The 14,349-nt window shown below is 41.4% G+C and overlaps 1 protein-coding gene across 5 annotated transcripts in view; it reads left to right on the forward strand.

The window, feature by feature from the left end:
* SCLT1 (sodium channel and clathrin linker 1) overlaps positions 1–14,349 on the forward strand; it is a 419,430-nt gene that overhangs the window by 138,000 nt on the left and 267,081 nt on the right. For all 5 annotated transcript variants that reach the window (XM_069242161.1, XM_069242151.1, XM_069242154.1 and 2 more), the window contains one exon: positions 10,488–10,558. In XM_069242161.1, coding sequence (XP_069098262.1) covers positions 10,488–10,558 — 71 coding nt within the window. The remainder of the gene's footprint in view (positions 1–10,487; positions 10,559–14,349) is intronic.

Raw genomic sequence — 14,349 nt, forward strand, 5'->3', positions numbered from 1 at the left:
ATCTGCTGTACTTCAAAGCTAACTCCAGATTAACAAAAATGGCCTAACTCTTGCAGTTGTTCGAAGTTCTGTTTTTGTTCCTTTAAACCTCAAGCCTGTGTAGAGCAATAGTCACCAGCCTCCGGTCTTGTGAAGGCATCCTTCTCATACTGCTGTCAACCTGTTATCTCTGTTGTTCTCTCTCTCTCTCTCTCTCTCTCTCTCTCTCTCTCTCTCTCTCTCTCTCTCTCTCTTCCCAGCTTGTTCTGTGTGATCAGTTTCCTTTGCTTCCCTCTCCATAGTTTCTTGCCGACTCTCATCAGCATATGTTATATCATCCATTCCAGCACTCCAGTTGGCTCCTGTTTTGAGTGAGGGGACCTATACAATTTGTCTCCTTTGAGTCAGGCGCCTGTGGCTCATTCTGCATTCCTAAAAGGCCTCACTGTATGTGGGCTATAAGAGTTCCAGTCTTTGTTTTGGCCAGTATCCGTGTGTAGCCTGTTGAGGTGTTTCGAAGAAGAAAGTTTTAGCCTGGAATGTGACCTTCAGCTTGGCAGTACATAATAACATGTATTTTAGCCCCATTGTTTTCTTTTTCAGTTTTAATGTATCCTAGGTTTATTGTTGCATTTGCACCATGATGGTATAGTTTGGGTTAACAATTATCAAATGCAATTCGAACAATATCTTACCTTTTGGTCTAGTCTCCCGGAGAATGAGGTCACTGTCCTGATAGTTGAGAGATAGAGCTGTTTTTGGCCTTGATAGCATCCTATGTGCTCTCTTGATGATGAATTTCTCTGGATTACCAACTGTCAAAAGCCATTTTTGAGAGAGTCTATTTAATCAGCTCCTTTTGTCACCAACTGGGAATCCCTCAAAGTGGGGATTTTTGGGCACACAAGTTCTCTAGTTTTGGCCAACAGTGGTTCACTGCACTATTAAGATCTGTACCTGTGTCCTCCAGTGTCCGATTTTTGTCTCTACTTCTGATACTCTGCCTGAGACATTTCATAGATTGTGTCCCATGAGGGCCAATTCCGACCTGATGTCACCTATTTTTTTCTCAAGTATTTCTTTGAATGTGTATCACTTGAAAGTCTTTGTTTGTGGCCTGGGGCTCCGGATCCCTTTCCCCCTTCCCCCTATTTCAATCGCTCCACCTTTTTCTTTCGTTATTGACTCTGGTAAGGATGCTATGGCCTTTGCATAGTTGTCCATTTCTCCTTGTCTCATCAACCTTTGCTCCTTTTCCTTTGCTATGTGGGTAACTTTGCGCCCTTCTTCCTAACCTGTGCCACTCTTTGCTAGGGTTGTTGTCTTTTTGTCCCCCTTCGTATCCGTGTCTGCCCTTCCCTCTCAGCAGCAAGTGCATTTAGTGCATATGGAGCTCCACCTAGGTTAGTACCTAGCTTTATAATTATAATCTCACCTGAGATTTTACCAGCAATGCAGTTCCCTGACCCTCATCTCTTTTCTTGTGTGTCACTCAGTTCAGGGTGGCTTTATGTACTGTAGAATGTGATACATTGGAGTCTGGGTCAGTGCAGACAATATTGTCTCAGTTAGGGGTTGTGAATGCTTTGTTTTTAGTTACCTTGTAGGACCCTGCATGTGCAGCCAGGGAGGGGTTGTGGCATCTCCAACAAAGGAGAGAGCCCAACGGGTATTGCCATTGCTCATTGCGGCATGCGTCTTCCATTCAGGTCCTTGGCTACTCCTCCACATGATCTCTGGAAGGGGTTGTGTTGTCTCAATTCAATGGGGGAATTCTGCGGAGAGGCTTTATTTGTTCTCCCGCCCTCAAGGTCCTGTTAATCTACTCGACTTTGGTAGGATACTGAGCCTATGCCCTCTCTGAAGTCACAGCTGCTTTCTACTCCCCAGGCCTCTGGGAGTTATGCTGGCATATTCAAACAGTTCTACTTGTGGCTATAGTGGACTGTAGCACACTCAGGGGCCATCCGGGTTCTGAAAGGGAGACACCAAGAGACGTTGTCCACTGTGGATTCTCTTGTCCTTTCCGGGTGGCTGGGGGCATCCCACACCTCTCAGACTCTCAGCTGTGTCCTCCATGAGCATTAGCAAGAGAGATCTGTTCCCACAAACCGGGTCAGCAGGCTTCTGCACAGCCTACAGACACCACAAACTCTAGATTCTCTCCCTCTTGCCTCAATAAACATGAGGTCTAGGGGGTCATCTCGTGATCATGGTTCTTGTTCAGCACACTGGTGCCTCAAGTATCACCCTCCCCATTCAGTGTTTTCTGGGGCAGGTTCAGCTTTCGATTTCTTAAAGCGAAGCCACTGTGTTCTGTTCTATATTCCATGGGTTTCAAGCTGGAAATATTAGTTCAGGTACATAATTTATGCCTGGTGTTCGACCTGACAGCCTTAGGGTGTTCTTCCCACCCGAACTTTTTGCCTCCCTCCTGCCATTTTCTGACCTCTTTTTTTTTTGCTGGTTTAAGGACTCAGTACACCTTACCACTGCTATCCAGGGCTTGTCTTCTGTCACCTAAATCATGGTAACATTGGCCTAACCACAATTCACATATTTAATTAATTTATAAGTCCCCCATACATGTACCCAGGGCCAGTATATTAAATTCTTCTAGTGGGTTTGCAGCACTGTTTTTTTTTGTTTTTTTTGCCACTTACCCCATTTGCCCCCTAACCATGACTCAGGCCTGCCATTGCAGCGCCTGTATATGCAGTTTTACTGCCACTTCGATGTGGCATTTAAAACCCTTTGGCAAGCCTTAAACTCCCCTTTTATGGCACAAATTCAACCCTACGGTAGGCCCTCAGGTAGCCCATTGGAAAGGGTGCTGTGTAAGTAAAAGGTAGAAAATGTAATACTTTATTATACTTTTAAGTTGTAAATACTGATTAAGAAGGAGAAGCTATGTCATGTTTCATATCATTGGAATGGTAATGATAAATGGATTTTACATTACTATTTTAGAAATGTCACATTTAGAAACTGGACATTTCCTTGCTCCTACAGCTGTGTGCTTGCAACTTGTCTCCAGTTCACGTCTGGGGTGGGTGACAGCTACACAATGTGCATTCCCTCAAGACAGCCACAAACACAAGAAGGTTAGGTGTGTCTGAGCACTCATCTGCATTCTGATGGCTCTTCCTGGGCAGAAAGGACTGACACACCTGAATAGGCACTGCCTGTTACCACACAAAGGGCTCATTATCCCCTAGTGATACTCTGGGGCCAGGGCTGGGAAGAATGGACTTCTTTGAAGTCTCCCTCACTTCAAAGGCACAACTGGGTATAAGTACTGAGGCTATGACGCCACCAAATCAGTACACTTTTGAACCTGTGGATACTCTGCCAGGAAGAAGAGCTGCTATGCTGCTACAAGACTGAACTCTGCTGGACGCTGCTGGACTATTGCTTTACTGAACTGACCTCATGCCCTTCTGCTGGGGAGTGAGAAGGACTGGACCGGCATCTCTCCATCCTAGAACGAAAGTGACTCCAAGGGCTTGCTGGCTTGCCTCCTGTTTTTTGAAGTCCTAGGGACAGAAAAGACTTCCAACACTTCCTCTACAGCTCCTGGGTCCGTCTTCAGCCAACTCCTGACCTCCAAGTGGCGCACCTCCAGTCCTGTGACCTTAAAGTGGTATTGTGGCTCATGAAATCCAGCTTCTGGGCTCCTCATGAATTAGCGCGAGCTGCCGTACCGCAAGCATTGCCATTCGCAACCCCAAGGCTCCAGTCTGCCCATCTGTAATGCCTGGCTGACTCTTCGTGCCCGCGGACCATTGCCATTGGCACTCTTCCTGCTCCCAACAAACTTCTTCCCTGCGAACAGGACTCTGGGCTCAATTCTGGGAAGGTAAAAATTCAAAAGGCCTTACTTGGGACTGTTAAGTACTATGTTGCATTTTTGTTCTTTAAAAATGCCTATCACAACTTCTACTTATTATTATTCTACTAATATAATCTGGCTTTCTTACTAGAACATGGAATCTTTTTATGATATTTTCACTGTGTCACTGTTTTAAGAGTTGCACAAATACTTTACTCATTGCCTTCTAAGTTAAGCCTGCCTGCTCTGTGCCAAGCTACCAGAGGATGAGCACAGGCTAATTTATGGTGTGTGTCTGACTTATGCTGACTAGGTTTATGGTTCCTGCTTGGACAGGGTACATACCTCTGCCAACTAGAACCCCAATTTCTGACACCAGATTATTGTGTGAGTCGAGCAGAGATATCACGTCCTCATGCCCAGTTTGCTGGGCCCCATACCTGCCCATTTAAAGCACAGTTTTCAGACAAATATTAAAATAGCGTTCAGTCAATCAAAAAGCCATAGATGAACATGGTAAAATACACTGGGCACTGAAGTCATACCCATTATATATTTACTATCGGTGATCACTAACTGATTGCAAATGGAGCATGGTTCTTGACAAAAGAGAACACAGGATCATGAGCATTCCAACAAAATCATTTACCCTTTATCACTGTATGAGGGCACTACCTGTTTTAAAAAAACAAAAAACAAATCAGAAACCATACATTCGAAATACAATTGGTGAATTAAGTGTCTGATCAAGTCCATCAAACAAGGAAAATATGCTACTGGCTTAAGGTTAACATCTGATATTCAGTGAAAATTGGTTAGCTCTGGATTAATGATCTGACTAACTCTGGATCATATATCCCCAATCGGGTGGGCGTGATCTTGGTACTGATAGCTAGAAGATGGCCTTCTTTCCTATAATCTGTGTGCATCCATTGTCATATACTAAACCAGCGCCGACCCTTTTGGAGCTACCTGCTTTTGACTATAGAGCAAGCTAACCAAGTGATGACCCTCTGTACTGTCAGGTGAGATCAAACATTCCCATGTGTAGCTCAGGGGTACTTCACCCAGCACCCATGTCCTTTTATGCTCCTGATGAGCCTGGTACTACCGCCACATTAGATGGACTCTAGTGGGTACCAGGAAATGGCAAGTGATAGCGGTAGCAGATCCCAAAAAACTGACAAAAGGCAAAATACAGTTGGTTTGCACAGGAAAGGTGTGCTTGACAGGTAAAAGACCGAGCTCTCTCGCATTTGTAAATGGTAATTTCTTTGGTATCCCCTGTTTTTTCTTTTGTGTGCTTTGTCTCTTTAGATACATTTGGTCAGCTAGATGCTTCCACACAGTCCAGGTCTGCAGGAAGGGACAGGCCAGTAATGCTTCTGAAGAGCATGATGCTTATCCCTAGCCTTGAAGAGATGGGAAGTCTGTAACTTCTAGTTTATGAAACACCATTGCAAGGTCAACTGAGGTCTAAGTCATTGTAGATCTTGTTTGAGTTAGATTAGAGATCCAGCTTGTATTTCCATTATTTTGCAGAGTCATTACTTTCTCAAAGTTTTGCCAACCAGGAAAATGTCCTAGGAAGGGCAGACCTTGCTCTCTTTACAGAAGTCCCTTTGGATGCTTATTCACTGTATGATATCATCAGGTACAATCTGCAAGGGACTCTCAGGTGAAAACCCTGGAATATTCCCATCAGACTGTACCAGGGGACAATGGAAGTAGAGTGCAAAAATGGTGAGAAATGAAGGCATTTCAACGTAGAACAAGTGTTGGCAAAAGCCAATACATCTGGCGTAGGCAGGGTGTTGTTATTTTTTACTTTTTATTACTAGCATATGCTGCAAAGATTTTTTTTTAAAACAGGCACTGCATAAATGCTGCCTCTGCATGCTTGATTTCGATAAAGCGCCAGAATAGGATTAATTTTTTTATTTGCTACATTCAAGTGGCACCTAAAATGTATTGTTGAATGGAGCATGAGCCCTGAAAGTGAATTGCAGAGATCCCCCAAGACACTCTAATGATCCTTTTGTAGGAGCGCAAAATGAATAGTGTTGAAGAGAGAAGACATGCTCCCCTTTGTGTTTCCCTTGCCCATCCATCTTTGGAAGAGTTACCTTCACATGTTAACAAGTAGTTTAGTGTGGCAGCCTTCTTTTTTGTTTTTTTGTGCTTTTGTTTTGGGTTCATTTGTCTGGCAACTTACCGCTGTACCCCACTTTCCTGTTCAAACCTTGCAGCAAAGACCTTGGCTAGACCAGTCTGAGTGCAATGAACAAAGTGGCAGAGCTATTTACAACCGGTGTCAGAGCTGACATTCGGAATACCCTCCTGCCTTATTCCAGCAAGTGTGCCAAGTTTTCTCTATTGGATTCCATAGAGTCCACACAAGTGGCAATATGGAGCTTTTTGTGATGCAGGATCAGAGTATGCACATCAACTCCCTTTGCCTGGTTCATGACCAGAAACGTGTAATCCTCTGTTTGGACTGCTGAGAAAGACTGATTGGACTCTGCCTGGCGAGATCTGATGAAATGCCCAGGTGGAGCACTAGATTGTTGCTTCTTAGAAGTGGGGCACTTTAGGAGTATATTCAGAGATGTGCTGAAAATATCCACTGTGTACTGGTGGAGGATCTGCACCGCTTTCCGAGTGTGAGACCAAGGAGTCACTGAGTTGCCACTACAGAATGATCTGACCATGTACCCCGGTGGATGGAAGGTCCCTGGGAACTCTAGCCTATCTGAGGCTGCCCGCTACATCTGAACACCCCATGCCATGTAGCACTGGAGGAAATAATTCTGTGGTCTGAGAAAGAGGCAGGCTGAGGTTCCGGGGGAGAGCTGCATTAATGAATGGCTGACGCCCAAAGCTGAGTACTCATCCATGGTGGGCAAGTACCTACATGGGTAGTGGATTTTGTACCTAGGACCAAAGTAAATTGCACAACTGCAAGATTCACCGAATTAGGGGCACTGTGACCCCACAGCCGCCTCTTATGACAGGATGAGGTAGGTGCCCACTGAACACTGGGAACTTTTGTATACAGGCCATGGTAAGCGTGGTCCCACTAAAGTGCTTAACCTACGCAAGCACAGCCCGCACCAAAGACATCTCAACAACAAAAAGGTCCTGTGCAGCACAAGAGAGCTGCAAGAGGGGATAATGAGCCCATATTTCAACACAAGGGGAATTACTGAAATAAACCCCTGATGCAACCAGTGGTCTAACCCCAAATGAACTACAGCGGACAGCCCCAGAAACTAAGGGGGAGATTGTACCATTAATGTGTCATATGAGGTTGTCCCATGGAAGTACCCTAGACTACCACCTACAGTAATTGCTGAATAGCAGTATTACTGCTCACCTTTTCATTTATTGCTTCTGAACCTGTTACGTACAGTATTATTTTATGTGATTTAAAGTGCTTTTTCTTTTTAAAGTTTTAAGCATGGACATTCTGGTTTTGACTTGCATTAGTTGCTGTTTGAGGTCCGAGTCTTTGAGCCCACCGTGCCTCCCTGAATAAGCCTTGGACTGATCACCCTCGATACCCTGAGGGTCAAGGTCTGAAGGGTTGTACTTGGAGATCCGCTTTGGGTCCACTAGTAAGCTGTGACCTTGGGATACTACTGGTAAATGGTTTTGAGTTACACAATCCTAGCCCAGTAACCCTTAATCGCCCTGGCACTCCCACAGATATTTCCACATCATGGCATCTTACATTTCCATCGTCACAAGTTATACCTTGATCTTACTCAATTTACCACTCTCTTGGAAGATTGACAGCTGAGTCAGCCATACTGAGATGTGAACTTATGATCTGCTTTGTTCCAGCAGTAAATGTTCAACTCAGTAAACTAACCCTCTGGCTGTGGTTCCCAGATCTGCTTCTCGTTTCAGACAGGTCTTTCAATAAACTTCCATGCAGTCTTCATCTCTTAACTAGACTACAGAGTCAAGCCTACCATCTTTGAGTTTTACTGCTAAATCTATCCAGCACGATCACTTGAATTTATCACACTATTACTTGGATATCCTGAATCAAACTAAACAACCTTCAACATGAAGATCATACTCATTCCAGTGGAAAAAGCATCTATTATTGTCAAAGGCCAGCAACCCCTCCACAGGCCAGGAAGAAACAATTCTTCTAGACCTTCTTCATTTGTCTGATGTGCAGTTCATCAAAAGCAAGTTGATGAAAAATGATTGCTGCTTTTAGAAAAGGAAATAGTCAGGATTCCCTTTTTACCTTTTCCTGAATCACGATACTGCTTCCTGTTCAGTTAGAATACACTAGGAGTTCAATATAGTCCTACTTGAAAAGAGCCTTCCTTGTAGCTATTACTTCAGAATATAGGGCTTGTAAATTCCATACCCTAGTCTTTAATTAAGCATATACAACCTTTCCAAGAACATTGTGGATTCAAGTTTCAACTGGCCTTTTGGCCCTATAAAAAGCCTAGGAATATGATTGGTCAGCTCTTTGTCTAGGGACGCAGGGGTAAAAAAGAAACTGACCTGTACATGCTTCACCCTGTTGAGAACATTGTGGAACATTCTGGATTCACTTCTTAAACTATCCAGACGAATTGTAGTCCAGGCACTGATTTTTGTCACGCTTGGACTACAGGAACTCCCTCTATTTGGACTCACCCAAAACACTCCTAAAGAGTCTCCAAGTGGTCTACAATGCTGCAGCCAGGACAATCCTAAAGCTACCCAAATTCTCATCAGCCAGAGATGCCTTGACCTCTCAGCACTGCCTCTCAGTGGAGAAAAGAACAACATTGAAGACACTGTGCATTGCTCACAGGGTAATCAATCCGAGGGGACCCAAGATGAACAGGGATCATCTCATTCCTTATACCCCCAATTGGTCATTAAGGTCCTCCAACACTGGTCTGCTGAAGGTCCTTTTGTATTCAAAAGTCCAGATGGGGAGGAAGATCTTTCTCCTATATATCCCCAAACTGTGGAATGCAATGCCTATTTGGTTGGGATTAGAGCCCAATGAACTCTATTTTAGAAACTTCTCAAAACCTGGCTGTACACCGACTAAGTGCTGCACACTGTAATAGGCTTGTTCATTGTTTTCTCTCAAAGTGCAGGGAAGCCTCACTGTAGCCATGCGCTACACAAATAGACATAAAATAGGATAATTTATGTTTATTTCCTTCTTGCCTAAGGTAGCGTTTAATTTCTGTTTTCACCGACCACTTCACTACCTACATTTTTCCAGAACTGTTAATTTGGACAGATGTACTTGCACATCTTAGACATGAAATAGGCTTTATATTTTTTTTCTTGAAAAAAACTTAAGTCAACAAGAAATCCGAATATCTGTTGCGAATTATGGGCCCACAGTTTCAGGCCAACTTGTTCTTGGATATCCATTTGCATACAATCCACAGGTAGATGGCTAGTTTCTGGTTGCCATAAGGCTAGCATGAAAGTCGCTGGGAGACCGACAGCCCTTGGGAGGAGAAGTTGATACTCTAACTTTATTGATAAATAGGTCTATTTGAAATCTGCAAAACAGCAACATAGAGTTCTGTTTGCTTATTTCCTATATATTGCTGTCTAGACTCGCTCTTTAGCACTTATTCTCACAATTGTCATTTATAAATATTAATTGCCTTATTATTAAACTTTGTAAAAATGCTTTTGGATCTCACTCGTGGACTGAAATATGTAGTGTTTATGACATCAATGAAGAGTCCCATAATGAAGAACTTAGATGACAATTAATAAATATCCTCTCTGACTGTACTTCGCGCATTATAAATTAGAAAAAGATTATCCATATCTGACATTCACCATTTCAATTGTGAAGGTTAAGCTTGTGATTTAAAAAAAAAATGTTCAGATGTAAGCTGCAAATAACAGAGACAGTTTGCAATTGGTTGTACCAAGACCCTTCAGTTCACAATGCATACAAGTGTCCTTGTGAACTCAGTTTTGCCACATTCGTTTTAGGAGTGAAAGACATTTTCCAAATTTCATTTATTGATAGCCTCTAATATGTTGTAAGTATTGGTGCAACATTTATTGAGAAACAGGAGGACACAGCTGTTCTTTTGGAGCGAACGCGGAAATGGCGTTGATCCCTATAAATACTTTGTTTTGCCCATTACTTTTTGTAGGTTATTGACAAATTTTAAAAACTAATTTTGGTTTGTGGTCGCCAGTGTTCAACTACATGACAAACACACACACACTAATACATAAGTATGCGTATGCAAAGGTATGACACAGTCCACATTTTGCTCTGTAGAGTACTAAGGCTCTTCTTTTTTTCAAAACGTCCTCCGTGCTGGCTAAAGAACTCAGAAATCTTGAATTCCATAATACGTTGATTTATTATTTAGTGGTGACTGAAACTTTCTGCTCAAGGTGTCCACCATAATCTTTGGCTGTTCTCTTCCAAAAGCTAACCCTTTCTTTTGAGGATTAGAAAAGAGACGTGAATCTTGGTTGCTTATTTTCTGTCAAGCAGCAGACTTCTTTCCTTACAATGTTACCACATTGATTATTATTCTCATTCTTAACAAAAAGGAAGACTGATTCTGGGAGCATTATAGATGTAGACTAAAATGTAGCAATCTGATGCGCTCTTGATATACTCATGCTGATAATAACTCCTTGAAATACTTTTTCTCAGACAAATCAACAATTTCTGCAAACAGTAACAGGCCAAAATATGGAAATGGAGCAACTCCGTAAACAACTAAGGTACGATTAGATATTCTTTGTATATGTCCAAATGCCTACCACATGCTTCTCTTTTCGATATTAATAAAAAACATTTTTATTGTATTCTAATGAGTGTGACCTCCGATAAGTGATGACGTTTTCAGTGTCTTAGACAATTTAAACTAAAGAGATTAAATGATCGTAAATAGCAATTAGCAGTAGACATTTAATGCCGTGCGCAGTATTTCAAAGCCATAATTGTACTTCTCCAACTGTTTCAATTTCTTCACATAATGTAGAAAAATAAGACATCTGTCCATTTCCAATATGGCAGTCTCGCTTTTTGCCAAAGACCGTCACATGCCATATCTCTAGCACTAAGTAGGCTTTGACATACTCCAGATAGTCTATTGGCATGTAGTTCACCTTACTCTAAAAGACCATTACACGTTTTATGTTTTTGTCAAACATCCAGTAGTAACTCAGTACTACTTTTACAACTATTACTACTTAATTAAATCAAAAACATTTCAAAGCTGCCTGTTCTGGTTCTAAAATAGATGGATATTCTGGTACGGTAGAGTCTATGTACAGATTTTGCTCTATATTTATTGTCTCTGCTCTAAACCCAGCAGGATGTTGGTGGAGGCTAGGAAATTTATAACTACTTTCACTCAGATTATTGCAGATGTCTAGCGACTGCATAGCTAATCACTATAGTACAATCCTGCATCTTTGGCCACTTCAATTATCCAAGACTTGTTTTTTTTTAATAAGAGTTGCCTTTAATAGTGTTTTGTAGTTTTCTGCTAATATTTGTATATTTTATGTATCTTTGACACTTATGGCTTTCTGCTGAATAACGTTTTAAACTGACTGACGTACAATATTTCATCGCTGAAGCAATTTTGTTTTACAAGCAAAATACATTAAAATCTTAATACAAACTATTGTAAAGTGAGGCATCCTAAGAGTTATGCTATTGATCCGCTTCAGTATCTCTTCCTCGAGGCCAGCGAACATCTTATACAATTGATTACTGCATATCAAACTCTCAGGCTACACAATTATTGTAAAAATGAAAATGCATGATTATAACTCATAACATTGGCACCACATAAAAATGTGGCAAAAAAATTATTTAAATGGTAAACAGTACAGAATAGAATTTAATGGAGAGTACATTGCCTGGAAGAATCATCGCAAGGGCACAGCAGAAGATTTGGAAACCACTGACCCTGAATAGGAAATGCTACCAAAAACACCAGGTAAGAACATAAACTAGTAAGAAGGAATATAAACCAAGCATCTGTTATAAGGGTCAAATAAAACACTGGCACAGGTGCGCCATTTAATGGCGGAGAGGGTCGGACACCAATTTGTAAGGCTTTTCTCACCTCAAATCGTGGCTTCTTAAGTGCATTATGAAAGCATCCTTCCACCATGGCTATTGATAGTGCAGAGATATTATCTGGCTGTGTATACATGTCTGGAATTCCTAGTTTGCTAAAGGAGTTCTTTTGATGTACACCAGCCATGGGATATCCGACCGAGATGAAGCCCAAGGCTAGGCAGTGTGAGACCGAGATTGTTATCCTTGTGAGTTTGGCTTCCGGGGTTACTCTATACCGGCAGCCATAAAAAAAAAAAAATGTAAAAAAAAAAAAAATGATTGAGCTTGACGACATCTTCCCCAAAGCCTAATCCAACTTTAGCATGGCATAGTAAGATTGGTGCGGATTGGGGGAGACCCAAAAGTCTTGCTAAGAACCAATGTTTTACTTTTTGGATATTTTCTACATTGCCATGTCCCCAAACTCCTACAGTGCAGATTGCAACATATTTACTCCTGTAAATATACAAGATGTCCTTCAGTGGCTTAGGGCAAATCTTGTGGCAAATCGAAAAAACAGGTCAATAAATCTCTGAAATTGTAGGGACCTAACTTTGAATAGGAGCTTCCAGTTGTTTGCCCAAACAAGTAAAATGTTGGACTTTGGACACTTCCTCCGCACCTATCAAGCTGAATTTCTTAGATTTTGTGTTCTTTGGGCAACATTTCATGATAAAGGATTTTGTCAGCTTTGTTTTCAGCCCCAAATTATCCATAAAGGTACAAATAATATGAGGAGGTTTTGTATGCCGTTTGCGGTTCTTGCCATTAGCACCACTTCATCCACCATATAGCAGGGCAGAGACCAAGGGGGAACCAAATTTAGGCAAATCCTTCCCCACTGTACACAGAAAGCTTCGTAAGTCATTAATATAGATCAAAAACTGGAACAGAGCTATAACACAGCACTGACGAACCCCTAAAGTTAAATTTGAGGGGTAACTTAAAAACCCACTGTCCCCCCACCCAACAATAGCACAACAAATTCAAGCACATCCTTAAAGCTTTCACTGTATGTTTAAGGTGTGCAATTCCTACTGTAGCAAGACAGCTAAGCCGCGGGACAAGTGCAGGAGCATGTAAATGTGGATCTGGTGAACGGGCACAAGCACGGGGCAGGGCGGCAGCAGAGAAGGTCTTACTATTATTAATTGATCCACATTACATTTTGACAATTGCTTAAGAATGGCACCACCTTGTCATTTGCTACTATATGTTCTGGTTTAAAGAAGAGCGCCCGCTGTCTGCGCCCTTCAAATTAACTAGTGAATGGTACACTATACACAATGGTTTGTTTTGTAACAAATTCTTTCAATGCTTAGGCTTATTGAGACGGACCACACTATGCTGCATTACACTAACCCAATTAAACACAAACTAATACCTTTGATCAGCTGCAAGGGAACTGTGAGCAGTGTAATCACAACAGCGTTCTGTGCACCCTAGGCCTGCCTCTGCAATAGCTCATTCCAATAAGACAAATCCAAATTTCATGCTTTAGTATGCACTCCCGGTAACCGATTATCACATAATAAACCTTTAAATAATTTCAAAGTGAGTTTATTCTTAAGCACCCACACATTTTAGTTGGACGTAGCACATCCAATGAATAATTGTTCTGAAGAAGAGTGAGCAGAACGAACACACTCTACAGTTGGATTGGCTTGGTCTCAACAATTTTAAATCCAATTATGAGGAATTCCATACTTAGACATATAAATGCTGGTCTACCTTTGTCTTCTTTTTTTATTATTCCTTCAACAAAAGACTTTCAGTCCAAAATATAAAACACAATGGACTACAGCATTTGCAAGAGTATAAATCCCAGTAAGTATTTTGTTACTAAAGTGAGAAAATAATATTATGTATAGCAAGGGGGCAAAACATTATTTGGGAAGGAAAAAGGCACTGACGAAAATTGACTGAACATGAGTGTCCTTAAGAGCTTTGTTATGGTCTTCCTTCCTACTGTCTGTGCTTTAGTTATTCCCCTCTCAACAACATGCATTCTACGTATCCTGACTTATCTATCAAATGACCTGTGGTACTTTGTAGTATTATAAAACATAAAGAAAGACCGTAGACACCTCTTGTTAATTTCTCATCATACGTAGCTTTTTTTACAACAGTAGTAAGCCAATGTATGCCTAATACATACCAAATATTGCTAATCATTTAAAGGTATGACAGATTTTTTTTTTCTGTTAAACCACATTTCTGTACAGAAAACATTAATTTAGAAAAATGGAATGCCATACAACTTGTCACAATACATTACAAAAACAAATACATGTAGGATATCTAACATACATATGTTAGTGTTTAACACAAGCACTTTTGACAAATGAAGCAAACCTATCCAAATCCTACTTTCAGTGCTAGGTTGTTTAAACAATGAACATCATACTAAAGACATAATTGGCACACCTTCAGTGGA

Source organism: Pleurodeles waltl, chromosome 1_2, assembly GCF_031143425.1.
Source record: "Pleurodeles waltl isolate 20211129_DDA chromosome 1_2, aPleWal1.hap1.20221129, whole genome shotgun sequence".
Classification (NCBI taxonomy): Eukaryota; Metazoa; Chordata; class Amphibia; order Caudata; family Salamandridae; genus Pleurodeles; species Pleurodeles waltl.